The sequence below is a fragment of the Ambystoma mexicanum genome, chromosome 13, assembly GCF_040938575.1.
Source record: "Ambystoma mexicanum isolate Mex_15411 chromosome 13, UKY_AmexF1_1, whole genome shotgun sequence".
Classification (NCBI taxonomy): Eukaryota; Metazoa; Chordata; class Amphibia; order Caudata; family Ambystomatidae; genus Ambystoma; species Ambystoma mexicanum.
In genome coordinates, this window is record NC_090938.1 from 750617455 (window position 1) to 750629935 (window position 12481).

The following is a 12481-nucleotide window of genomic DNA, read 5'->3' on the forward strand; positions in this document are numbered from 1 at the left end:
ACATAAGGGGGGATCTGCAAAGTGCCTTTATTAAGGTGCAAGTCTAGTTGATGTGCCAGGCTTGCAGTGAGGCCTAACGGGCGTGGAATTCTTTGAAGACAGCACATCTTACATCTAGAGAGACACCATTTCACACTCAGTGGAAATAACAGTCATTGGGAGGGAGCCTCTTGTGTTTTCTTGTGTTGTGCTTCTAGAGGGTGGGGCATGGATGCAGGACAGTGTTAACATTTCTAATCTTGACGCTACTGTGTTTAAATGAGTGTTATTGCTTTTTCACCTGTTGTCGTGCATTAACTTGAGAAAATTGACAAAGTCCAATCTTTGGACTATCACTGCTGTGACCCAAAAACAGCAGATATTATTGCCCGGAGGTTAGGAAAAGTGGGGGGACTCATTACCATAAGCAATGGGATGCAACGTCAGCAGAAATTAGCATATCAAGGTGAAATATGCCAATTTCATTCAATTGGCTTTGCACAACCGTACAAGTTGCCCGGGGCGAATGGCATTTGCCTTTCATAAAATCAACACACACAAAAAACAAGAGGGGATATTTACATCTAATAGTGTTTTGAAAACGTTAAAAGGTGTGCATGTTTTAAACTCCAAGATTCAATGCCAATGTTTTCCCTGGAGAGAACAGTCCTGATATTTGACATGTCACCTTTAATTGTTCGATGTTTTTCATCAGGTTATATTGTGCATTGGTGAAGTGCCCGACCTGTGGTTCGAATCCCCAGGTCGGACTTAAAATCATCACTTTAAAAAAGACTGTCAAAGTGTCATGTTTTAAACACGTCTCTTACATACCCTAGGGGACGTCGTCCGCCCTCTGAAAAAAGTGGGGGGATGCCATCCACCCTCACTTACCCTCGACAGGAGCCCTGATTATTGCTCAAAATTATAAACCTAAGAGAGCCCCCCTTATGGACAGTAAAGGAAGACGTGATTAGACTTAACGGTTTGTCATCCCTGCCACCACAGTTTAATAAGGCCCGCGCTGCTCCTTATGCCACGAGAGAGGGGCGTTCGGGGAGGATTGGTGGGGGTTTTGTGGGTGGTGGAAAGACTAAAATGGTATGTACTGTTGAACTTTGGAGCGGTTTGGGTTTTTCAGGATGAGGGGGTGTGCTTGTGTGTGGTTGTTCATTTGCAGGCTGTCCTAGCCCTTATGTGCCCCGCACACCTAGACTGAGTCTACACATGAAGTGGCCAGTGCCCTTCTGGTGTTGCCAGGTAGTGCCCTTTGCAACTATGGCCATGAGCACACACCCAGTGGATGTATGCACTTTCAGCATAAAAGGCCCATTATCTAATATTCTTACAGACTCCCACATCAAGTTAATTGTTATAATAAAACATGTCATTACATAGTCCCCATATCATCTTGCTAAATCTTTCGATGACATTTCAGACGCTATGCTTGTGTTTTTTTATATGATAATGTTGGAAAAGACCAATTTTCTAATGCAAGATCAAGACAATGCAAAAATAACCTACAAGACACTTACGGCCATATACCCGCATGCTCACCTTGCAGACAAACATCACCGCGGGCGGTACACGCTCCTCTAGGAACCAGGCAATTGCTAGGCGGAAAACCAAACTACTGCTGAAGAAAGTGTACAGCCTGCTTTCTTACCCAGGGGATTGGCGGCACCGCGCTGATGATTAAGGAGTGTAAGACTGAGGAGGGTTTGGCTGAACCAATAAAACCCAGAGCTCGAGAAACATTGCTTCAATAAAATGTAAGTGTACATGTCATGCCTTCCTTACCGTAGCGAAGCGCATCCAGCTTGCCCTCCACCGAGGCCGTCTCAACCTGCGGGAGAAAAAAAGAACATTGAAAAATGGACCCCAACCACGATGGGCAGGAATTCCGACTGCACCCAAGGGCGAGGAGAGCTAAAGGGAAGCAGGGTATGCACGGAAGTGGGGAACTGCGCAGGACTGCATAACCTGGGCATTTGTCCATTAGCTATGGCATATGCATCACCCATTACTCATTCTAGCCAGCCCCTTTCCTTTCCCCTCCAGTAAGGTGCTGAATGAGACATTTTCCTTTGGTTTGGCATAACAAGGCCGCAGATTTATTTTCACACATATATATAACCACAGCAAACAGATATTGAAAATAGTTCCAAAGATGCGGCGACTGCTCCTCGTCCTGCTTCCCCCTTTTTGTCCATGTCCATTGCAGGCCCAACTCCCCCAAGACCTTCGAGTCTGAGAACCGCCTGCCCCTGCAGGTATTTGCGGACTGGGGGAGCGCCGTTAGTTGGAGGGAAGCTGAGCCCCAATTGCTACCTCCAGACACCCCCGCCGTTTAGGCTCCCAGGAGGCGCTGTCCAGAATGGGCGAAGCCCCTTCCGGTTTAGCAATGGCTCATTCAGAGTCTTTCTGTTCTCATTGGTCGCCACAACACCGCCTGGTCCTCCTGCGACAACGACGTCCAGGCTCTGCCTCAGCTGTAGGGTTGGAGGGTGGGAAACGAAAAACCTCTCCTGCTTGGCGGGCACCCGGCTGCTGGAAGAGCTGCAAGTGCTGCTGTTCCGGGTGCCCGCCGCCTATGAATCCCAAGCTCCTCCCCTTTCTTTTGTTGCCCTTCGCGGGCTTTTGCAGCGCTTGGCGCTCTTTTTCTGCCTCTTGCCGCCCTCTCCCCTGCCCCCGCGGGGGGGAGGGATGAGAGAGCGGAAGGAGGAAGGCCCCTGCCCCGGTTATCGGGGTGCCTCCTCCATTTCCCTTCGGGTCTCCGTTCGTCACCTTCATAACCTGGGCATTTGTCCATTAGCTATGCCATATGCATCACCCATTACTCATTCTTGCCAGCCCCTTTCCTTTCCCCTCCAGTAAGGTGCTGAATGAGACATTTTCCTTTGGTTTGGCATAACAAGGCCGCAGATTTATTTTCACACATATATATAACCACAGCAAACAGATATTGAAAATAGTTCCAAAGATGCGGCGACTGCTCCTCGTCCTGCTTCCCCCTTTTTGTCCATGTCCATTGCAGGCCCAACTCCCCCAAGACCTTCGAGTCTGAGAACTGCCTGCCCCTGCAGGTATTTGCGGACTGGGGGAGCGCCGTTAGTTGGGGGGAAGCTGAGCCCCAATTGCTACCGCCAGACACCCCCGCCGTTTAGGCTCCCAGGAGGCGCTGTCCAGAATGGGCGAAGCCCCTTCCGGTTTAGCAATGGCTCATTCAGAGTCTTTCTGTTCTCATTGGTCGCCACAACACCGCCACGCCAAAGGTGGGGTACCGCCCACCGTGGCTCCCCCTTTTCCTAGTTTGTAGCTCTAGAAGTTCTGTGTACACCTTGCTGCCCGGTGCCAGTCCTTCTATCCTTCTTTGACCAGGGATGTCACCTTTGCCAGTTGTGCCTGATCCTGGGGTACCTCAGTCCCCCCTTGACCTGCTCTCGTACCACCGGCTCCTGGTTCTACCACTGCTTTGAAGCCAACTGCTTCCTTCTCTTCAACCATCTCCTTACTAGGCAGAACTCTCCCCACACTCTGTGCCTGGTAACACCCTGCCCCTGCAGGTGTTTTAGGAGGAGAGCGCCATTTGTTCGAGGAGGCTGAGCCCTCGTTGCCAACACCAGACGCCCCTGCCGTTTTTAGGCTCCCAAGAGGCACTGGTCCGATTCCGTTCCTTGCATTATCCAACCATCTCCTTCGTGGACACAACTCTCTCAACCCTCCGTGCCTGATACCTCCCTGTCCTTACAGGTGTTTTCGGGCTGAGAGAACGCCATTTGTTCGAGGAAGCGGAGCCCTCGTTGCCACCACCAGACGCCCCTGCCGTGTTAGGCTCCCAAGAGGCGCTGGTCCGACTCCTGAGTAGTGGAGTCTATACATGAAGCTACTGTACATACTGACTTGTCTTTTGGCTCAAAACTTATCCCACCTTTTGCCACATACTACTGGTGTTATATTGATTCCACCGAACCGACCCATGTGCGCCAGCCCAATAAATTGCGTTGTGTATTAGTAACTTTCATGGCCACTTTCTGCAGCCCTATGGATAGCCTGAGCCCTCTCCCCCGCCTCAATGCCCTTGCAACTACCAGGCCCTGCAGTGATAAGGTACCCCACCATAACCCTACCTGGACAACCTGTTTTGTAGGGTATGCCCTCCTGTGCGTTGACCTCGGTGGATCAGCCACTGACCTGAGTGCCCCAGCAACCTTCACCCCTTGGCCAATTCAGATATGTCCCATCCCATGCCCACTAGAATCTGCCCAGATATGGTTGCCTACAAGGGTATCCATCTACCTCCGTGCCCTTATTGCCTCCCCGGCCTATTCTCCCATCCTCTCCTAACCTGCTTCATATCATTTGAAACGTTGGTAGGAGCATAGGTTTTTTCTAATGCACTTAATACCCCGAGGTTTCCAAGAGCTAGCATGGGCTCAAACTTTTGTTGCTCTGTGTCCTCTTGCTTCCAAGTCCAGCCTGCTCCCCCTGAGGTATCCTCACCTCTACGCTTTGTACCTCCCCTGATTAGCCCTATTCACTTAGGTACATTCACTCTTATGTCTTCCAAATTTGCAATGCCTTGCCACTCCTGTCAAATCCTGTGACCCTGCGTGATCCCGACCAACCACCTTTGCGTGGTGGAAATTCCCTTAAAAGCCTGCTGCACTGAAAAGTTGCCTATCGCAACGTCTCTTCACGGGCCACCAAGTGAGTTCCGTAATAGAGTCCCTCACTGCAAACCCCTACCAGTTACTTGCGAACTCAGCTGACCCATTTGAACACCTGTAGCCCCTGTGTCATCTCTGTGGCTGCTCCCACGAAACACAAACAAATGCCGTCAACCCACGTGGCTGATAACTAATCCACTGTTGCTGTGCCATACCTACAATTAGCTAAACTACTCCTAATCGTTTTTCACCTCCAGCCCCCCGAGCAGCAACTGCGGTACCAAATAACAGCGCGACGTGATATCATGTACCCCCCAAGGACTTAAACCATGTTCGTCCCCTTTTCCTACATTGTGTGTCCGAGCGTTTTTACACCCGCCATAATTCCAGATACTTTTGCTAACTTTACATTGACCGTCATTGGGGCGTCTTGTCCTTCCAACTGCCCCATACCCGTACCACTAGCTGCTTTACTGGGGCTCTACTGGTGCCTAGTCCTATCTTTCCTAAGAGTACAGCTGTCACCTCCAATGAAAGCCTTAGACCCCACTCCTGTACAGAAACAGCAGGTGTACCACCAACCCCTGTACCATGTGGCAGTTGCGATAGCACCACACAAGAGATATGATCCTTCCAGCACGCTCCGCCCAGGTAAACTGTGGCCCAATCGAAAGCTTTAACCCTCCCATGTGCCGTTGCACGGGAAGTGGTGCGGTTTAAAAACAGTCACTATCTAGTGGTTTTGCCGCTGCCGAAATTACACATGTTAATCCCCCAGCTGTGGCCTTCCATACTTTCCCTGGCCGCACACCATCACCTCGCTGCTAGTGGGTCGCTCAGCCTTGCCAAAATGAAAATGACACCTAAGACAAGTTGAAACCTGGCTGTAAACATGGAATATTCCCTTGATGACCCATGCAAGCCCACTGCACTGCTCACCCATCCCAACTGACGGTAGTTCGCCCTCATTTCCGATGTTCATGGGCGCCAATGCCCTACCTAAGCCCCACGAGGAGACACTCAATGTCACCCACACTGAACACGGGGGCGCCTCGCAACCTTCCCTCCAATGAGCAACATAACTCATGTGTGGCGCCTAGTCCTAGTAAACACATCCCCACCTCTGACGGTGTTACCCAGTCATCAACCGGGACCTCCACTACTATAAGTCCCAGACTGCCAAAAGAAAACCGTGCCTTGACCGGTTTCCCCCCCAAAATGCAATGGGTAATGAACGCGATATCTCCCGCTTGTCGCTTTGCCTCTGACTTGCTACCATGCCCTCAGCCGCTCTCGTGCGCAACGTAATGCACTTTCCCCTCCCCACGGTAATTCCCCTAATGCTGGAGGACATATTGGCCGGAAAATCACGCACCACCTGTACGTTCAGCTCGTCGCATCTAGGAAATATAAAGAGTTGCTTCTAAAACCCCATCCCCTATATAGACCACTTTTGAAATGGTGTTGCCATGGGGTCCATGTAAGGCATATGAAACTGCCTTCCTTTGTTGTGCTTGGGAAAGCACGACTGACATCTCTGTAATGTGTAGCTCTACCGCTATTTTGTACTGAAAATCCCTGATCCTTCTCCATTGAAAAGCAAGGCAACGTGGAAGACCTCTGTCCTGAACGTCGTACCACCCACTGCCATAGTAAACCCCTATATCATTAGCCCCGAGAGCACAGCTGTAAATATCGCCTGATGACTGTGCAGGCGGCAATGCGGTACATAATGACACCCTACACGCCCCTGTACAAATTGAAACAACTCGCGGCACTCTTCAATAATTCCAACACCGCACAGAACGCCATGATGATGCCAACCGCCATGTCCTCCAATAATGCAAGCCCCCCAAGTTGATTGTAGTCTGAAAAAACCTTATCCCACGGGCTACTACACACGCCGTTAATCATAATAATCTCCGGCGCCACAGCACACGGTTTCACACCCATGAACCGGTACCACCTCCCTTTTATCAAAGAGCTTGCTACCGACATTTCTATCGTGCTGTACCACTGTACGCAATGAAATGCAATTCATTATTTTCCTGCGAGCAACGCAGTAAGTTTAGGTCAAAGGCTTAGAGCACTGCATACTATTGTAACTGTACAGTTACTTATAACGTGCTTAATGCCCAGCTGTTTTCAAGCACGAATCTAGCGCCTGAACCTGTGTTGCTCCGCGTCTTCCACAGTGAGCACGTTGCCCCTGCGCTATCAGTTACGCTGTCCCATGCCGCCCCGAAGCCGAAAAGCAAGAAACACACCTTTGGGTAAGCGAGTAAAAACCTGGGGAGGGGGGTGCCTATAAACTCATCTTAAAGAAATGGTAGCCCAGAAGTGCCATATGTACACATGGCTCTGTACTCCATGACGCTCTCTGCTCCATTCAGCATGGAGCGCTGCTAGCACACTCCAAGCATACCCCTGCCTCTTCTGGTGGACAGCTGGCGGACGCTGAATCTCCCTAACAAGCGCTGTGAGAAGTGTCGTGTCTGCAGCATAGTGTAACCACCGCCCCTCCCAGGGGGCCATAGGGATTGGGGTCCATGTGGCATCGCACCAGCCTCTGCAGGTTAACTGCTCAGTTTAATTACTTTTTGTCTCACCGCCGATGCAGGCCTGCATGCTCCAACTTGGAAAGTGTACTGTGGAGAGGGTGAGTGAGCACTGCCCCCTCCCCCCGTCCCCCACCGAGAAATATGCAATTTTCGAAGCGAAGCCACAGCAACGAACGATTAGTGGACACAATGGAGCAACACTGTGATGTGTGTCCGCACTGGATTTGTGCTGCGCGAGAACCCCCACGGGAATGTGTACGATTCAGCAACCTGCAGGTAAACAGGAGAGGTGGGCGGGCACCCACGCACACTCCTTCCCATGCACATGCGCGCACCGCTACCACACAGGAGGAGTATACAGTCACCCACCTGAGCCGACCCACAAACCTTCCGGGATCGATCCACGCGCTTTCACTGCCCGTGCCACAGAGACTGGCTAAAAATTTGCTGTCTGAACCCGACTCGCGTTTAGACATATAGGGGGACTCGGGACCGTATTTATACCTTACACATTTGCCTTTACACACCCATAAACCCCGCTCTTTCTACGTTACGCTTGCTGCATCATGTACAATTTCTACATGGCCCATAAAACTCCCGCCTCAAATGAGCCTGCTTACTTGCTCCGACGACCAGACCACCAGTTACTGGAAACCCCTTCTATGTAATTACGGAGCCAGCCGCACTATCATTATCCACCCCGTCCTCTAACCAACGGAGCATTCGGCTCTCCCCACCTGTATGTACCTTCTTTCACTCTCTATCCGCGACACCCGAGCTCCTCTCGTGACTGCAGCTGGCGCACAAAATCCTCCATTGGACCACCGTGACATCTAGGATCTCCCACGCGAACGCTGGAAAGGCCTTCAGCTGCAGTGACCGCCACACAGCAACGCGAACAGGGGTGAGCCAGGAGAGCAGGAACCCAAAACGACATCCTTCTTGAACGAAAAACCTCTCCTGCTTGGCGGGCACCCGGCTGCTGGAAGAGCTGCAAGTGCTGCTGTTCCGGGTGCCCGCCGCCTATGAATCCCAAGCTCCTCCCCTTTCTTTTGTTACCCTTCGCGGGCTTTTGCAGCGCTTGGCGCTCTTTTTCTGCCTCTTGCCGCCCTCTCCCCTGCCCCCGCGGGGGGGGGGGGATGAGAGAGCGGAAGGAGGAAGGCCCCTGCCCCGGTTATCGGGGTGCCTCCTCCATTTCCCTTCGGGTCTCCGTTCGTCACCTTCAGAGCGCTCTGCTCTAGAATGTTCTAGAATGCCCCCCCCCCTGCTTTCATGGTATGTCATGTTTAAAGTAGGCTTTTTCTGGGGTTCTGTTGGTCTGTGCTAGGTTATGTTGTACTGGGTTCATGTGCTGCATTGTGCCACAGCGTGGGGCTGCTTTGTTGTGTTACACAGTGTTGTGGTGGTGTGCTGCTATGGTGATGTGCTGTTGTTGTGCTGCCATATGCAGGATGTGTCAGCATGAATGGGACCTGGATCACAGAGTGCAATCATGTATTGTAATGTACATGGGTCCTATATAGCTCGACGTCTGTCTACTACGGGTCATCTTGGCGCTAGGTCCAGCAAAAGAGGGATGGGGGGGGTGTTAGTCGGGGCAGGGAAAGAGGTGTCCCAATCCAAGCAAATGGACGGGTACAGATTCAAAAGTACTCATTATCTGGGTACCAGTGAGAGCCTTGGCAATACCTCTCAACAACTCACACGCATTTTAGCCACCTTGTGTTTTAACTCTTTATTAATTATCTAGAATCAATTTATTAGCCACCTCGTGTTTTTAACTTTTTTATTAATATAGATCTCATTAACTGTGTGCCTTAGCTCTACTGTTCCTTACCTTACGTTCTTTAGTGCTCAGAGGTGGCTTGCCTGCGCCTGTGAGACCGCATTGATTGTGTGTTTAGAACGCTGGTCACGCTACGAACTACAAATCCCATCAGGAGTGTAGTTCGTCAGCGTTTTTAGGATATTACCAAGCGCGTTAGCGTCCAGCAAGTCTGCGCATGTCCGCGGACGGACGCACAAACTTGCTGTAATATTTCCTGCTATCATCTGGTGCTTTTCGTCCAAAAGGTTAGTACTGCAAGGGGTGGAACATGGATATAACTTGGAAAATTGAGGTCTTGTTGGCAGAGCAACAAACTAACAGGGGAACTGCAGCACATCTACCAGCCGCCGGCACTATCCCCGAAGGCACACCGGGAGGCTATTGTACAGCGCTGTATGAACAACTGTATGGTATGCTCCACACTGAAGGCTAGGCTGAATGCTCCCCTTCCTTTCCCACCTGAAACCCTGTCTAGTCCAAATCCTAACATTACCCTCCTTGGAGGAATAGAAAACAGTGGAATTACTCAAGATGCAATTGCCCCGCAAAGGGCTTTTCCGCACATTTCCCCCCCCCCCCTCCCAGTTATCAATGTGGACATTGGAGGAGAAGAATCACAGCCACGCTCAATAAAACGTGCCCTTTAAACACTAGGTCGTTACCTAAACATGCTACTGACATCCATGATTACATTGTCAGCAACCAAGTTGATATTATGTGCCTCTCAGAGACAAAGCTCCTGGACTCACGCAGCCCTGTGATTGAGCAAGCGACCCCTCCCCCCCGACTGACGGTATTGGGGGTGGTGTCACCATTATTTGTAAAAAAGAATATCGGAATGTACGAGAGCAAAATAGATTGCGACGGGTGCTAAATTCTACACCCCATATCACAATCATAGCATACACTTAATCCTGATCTACTGCCCCCCCCACTGAGATGCCCCTTTTTAATGAACGCACTGTCCAGCTGCTTTCTTCCTGGTCAATGAACACACTGTCCAGCTGCTTTCTCCCTGGTTAATGAACACACTGTCCAGCTGCTTTCTCCCTGGTCAATGAACACACTGTCCAGCTGCTTTCTCCCTGGTCAATGAACACACTGTCCAGCTGCTTTCTCCTGTTTAATGAACACACTGTCCAGCTGCTTTCTCCTGTTTAATGAACACACTGTCCAGCTGCTTTCTCCCTGTTTAATGAACACACTGTCCAGCTGCTTCCTCCCTGGTTAATGAACACACTGTCCAGCTGATTTCTCCCTGTTTAATGAACACACTGTCCAGCTGCTTTCTCCCTGTTTAATGAACACACTGTCCAGCTGCTTTCTCCATGTTTAATGAACACACTGTCCAGCTGCTTTCTCCCTGTTTAATGAACACACTGTCCAGCTGCTTTCTCCCTGTTTAATGGACACACTGTCCAGCTGCTTTCTCCCTGGTTAATGGACACACTGTCCAGCTGCTTCCTCCCTGTTTAATGAACACACTGTCCAGCTGCTTCCTCCCTGTTTAATGGACACACTGTCCAGCTGCTTCCTCCCTGTTTAATGAACACACTGTCCAGCTGCTTTCTCCCTGTTTAATGGACACACTGTCCAGCTGCTTTCTCCTGTTTAATGAACACACTGTCCAGCTGCTTTCTCCCTGTTTAATGGACACACTGTCCAGCTGCTTCCTCCCTGTTTAATGAACACACTGTCCAGCTGCTTTCTACCTGTTTAATGAACACACTGTCCAGCTGCTTTCTCCTGTTTAATGAACACACTGTCCAGCTGCTTTCTCCCTGGTTAATGGACACACTGTCCAGCTGATTCCTCCCTGTTTAATAAACACACTGTCCAGCTGCTTTCTCCCTGTTTAATGAACACACTGTCCAGCTGATTTCTCCCTGGTTAATGAACACACCGTCCAGCTGCTTTCTCCCTGTTTAATGAACACACTGTCCAGCTGCTTCCTCCATGTTTAATGAACACACTGTCCAGCTGCTTTCTCCCTGGTTAATGAACACACTGTCCAGCTGCTTCCTCCATGTTTAATGAACACACTGTCCAGCTGCTTTCTCCCGGTTTAATGAACACACTGTCCAGCTGCTTTCTCCCTGTTTAATGGACACACTGTCCAGCTGCTTCCTCCCTGTTTAATGAACACACTGTCCAGCTGCTTTCTCCCTGTTTAATGGACACACTGTCCAGCTGCTTTCTCCTGTTTAATGAACACACTGTCCAGCTGCTTTCTCCCTGTTTAATGGACACACTGTCCAGCTGCTTCCTCCCTGTTTAATGAACACACTGTCCAGCTGCTTTCTCCCTGTTTAATGGACACACTGTCCAGCTGCTTTCTCCTGTTTAATGAACACACTGTCCAGCTGCTTTCTCCCTGGTTAATGGACACACTGTCCAGCTGCTTCCTCCCTGTTTAATGAACACACTGTCCAGCTGCTTTCTCCCTGTTTAATGAACACACTGTCCAGCTGATTTCTCCCTGGTTAATGAACACACTGTCCAGCTGCTTTCTCCCTGTTTAATGAACACACTGTCCAGCTGCTTCCTCCATGTTTAATGAACACACTGTCCAGCTGCTTTCTCCCTGGTTAATGAACACACTGTCCAGCTGCTTCCTCCATGTTTAATGAACACACTGTCCAGCTACTTTCTCCCGGTTTAATGAACACACTATCCAGCTGCTTTCTCCCTGTTTAATGAACACACTGTCCAGCTGCTTTCTCCCTTACAAAAGTCAAATTGCTCCACCATTTTCCTGGGCGACTTAAATCTCTGGAAAGGATATCGTGCAGATAAAGCCATTTTGGACCTGGAGTGTTCATTAAGTAATATGGATATCCAGGTACACAATATAGCTCCTTCTCATACAAAGGGCCATACGTTAGATTGGTTATCTGGCCGAAACATAAACATAGTCGACGTGACTACGTCACTTTGCATATGGTTGGACCACTTTTTTCTCATGGCCAAGATGGACATCCCATCACGCTACCTGCGTAAACATGAGATTCCGAGTCAGCGCTATGGTAAGAACTTTCCAAAAAATCGAAAAGGTGGACTTAGCTGTTTGGAGGAACTTATGTTTAAAACAACTGATCAGGGCTGCCCGGTCCATTTAGTGACGAGTTATAATGAACACTTGGAATCATTTCTGAACATTTCAGCACCACTTAAAGCTAGAATGGTTAGAGAGAGTCCTAATCATCAAACTTGGTTCACTTTGGATTTAAATCTCACTATACAGAAAAAAAGACAAGCTGAGCGTAATGAAAACCCAGGAAAACAAAAATGCCTGAAAGCTCATTGAGAAGGAATACAAATGTAAAATTATGAAAGCCAAAGATTCCTTCTACAATAAACAAATAATAAAAGCAGGAAATGAAACAAAGGAATTATTTAAACTATTCAAATCCTGGGAAAAAACTCTCCCTTTTAATCCTGAT

At 49.6% G+C, this 12481-nt stretch overlaps 1 protein-coding gene across 1 annotated transcript in view; it reads right to left on the reverse strand.

Annotated features, from left to right (window-relative positions):
• The window catches only part of LOC138521899 (lymphotoxin-beta-like), a 66900-nt gene that overhangs the window by 28207 nt on the left and 26212 nt on the right, over positions 1–12481 (reverse strand). The window contains exon 2 of the mRNA XM_069635059.1: positions 1780–1825. Within this exon, the coding sequence (XP_069491160.1) occupies positions 1780–1825 (46 nt within the window). The remainder of the gene's footprint in view (positions 1–1779; positions 1826–12481) is intronic.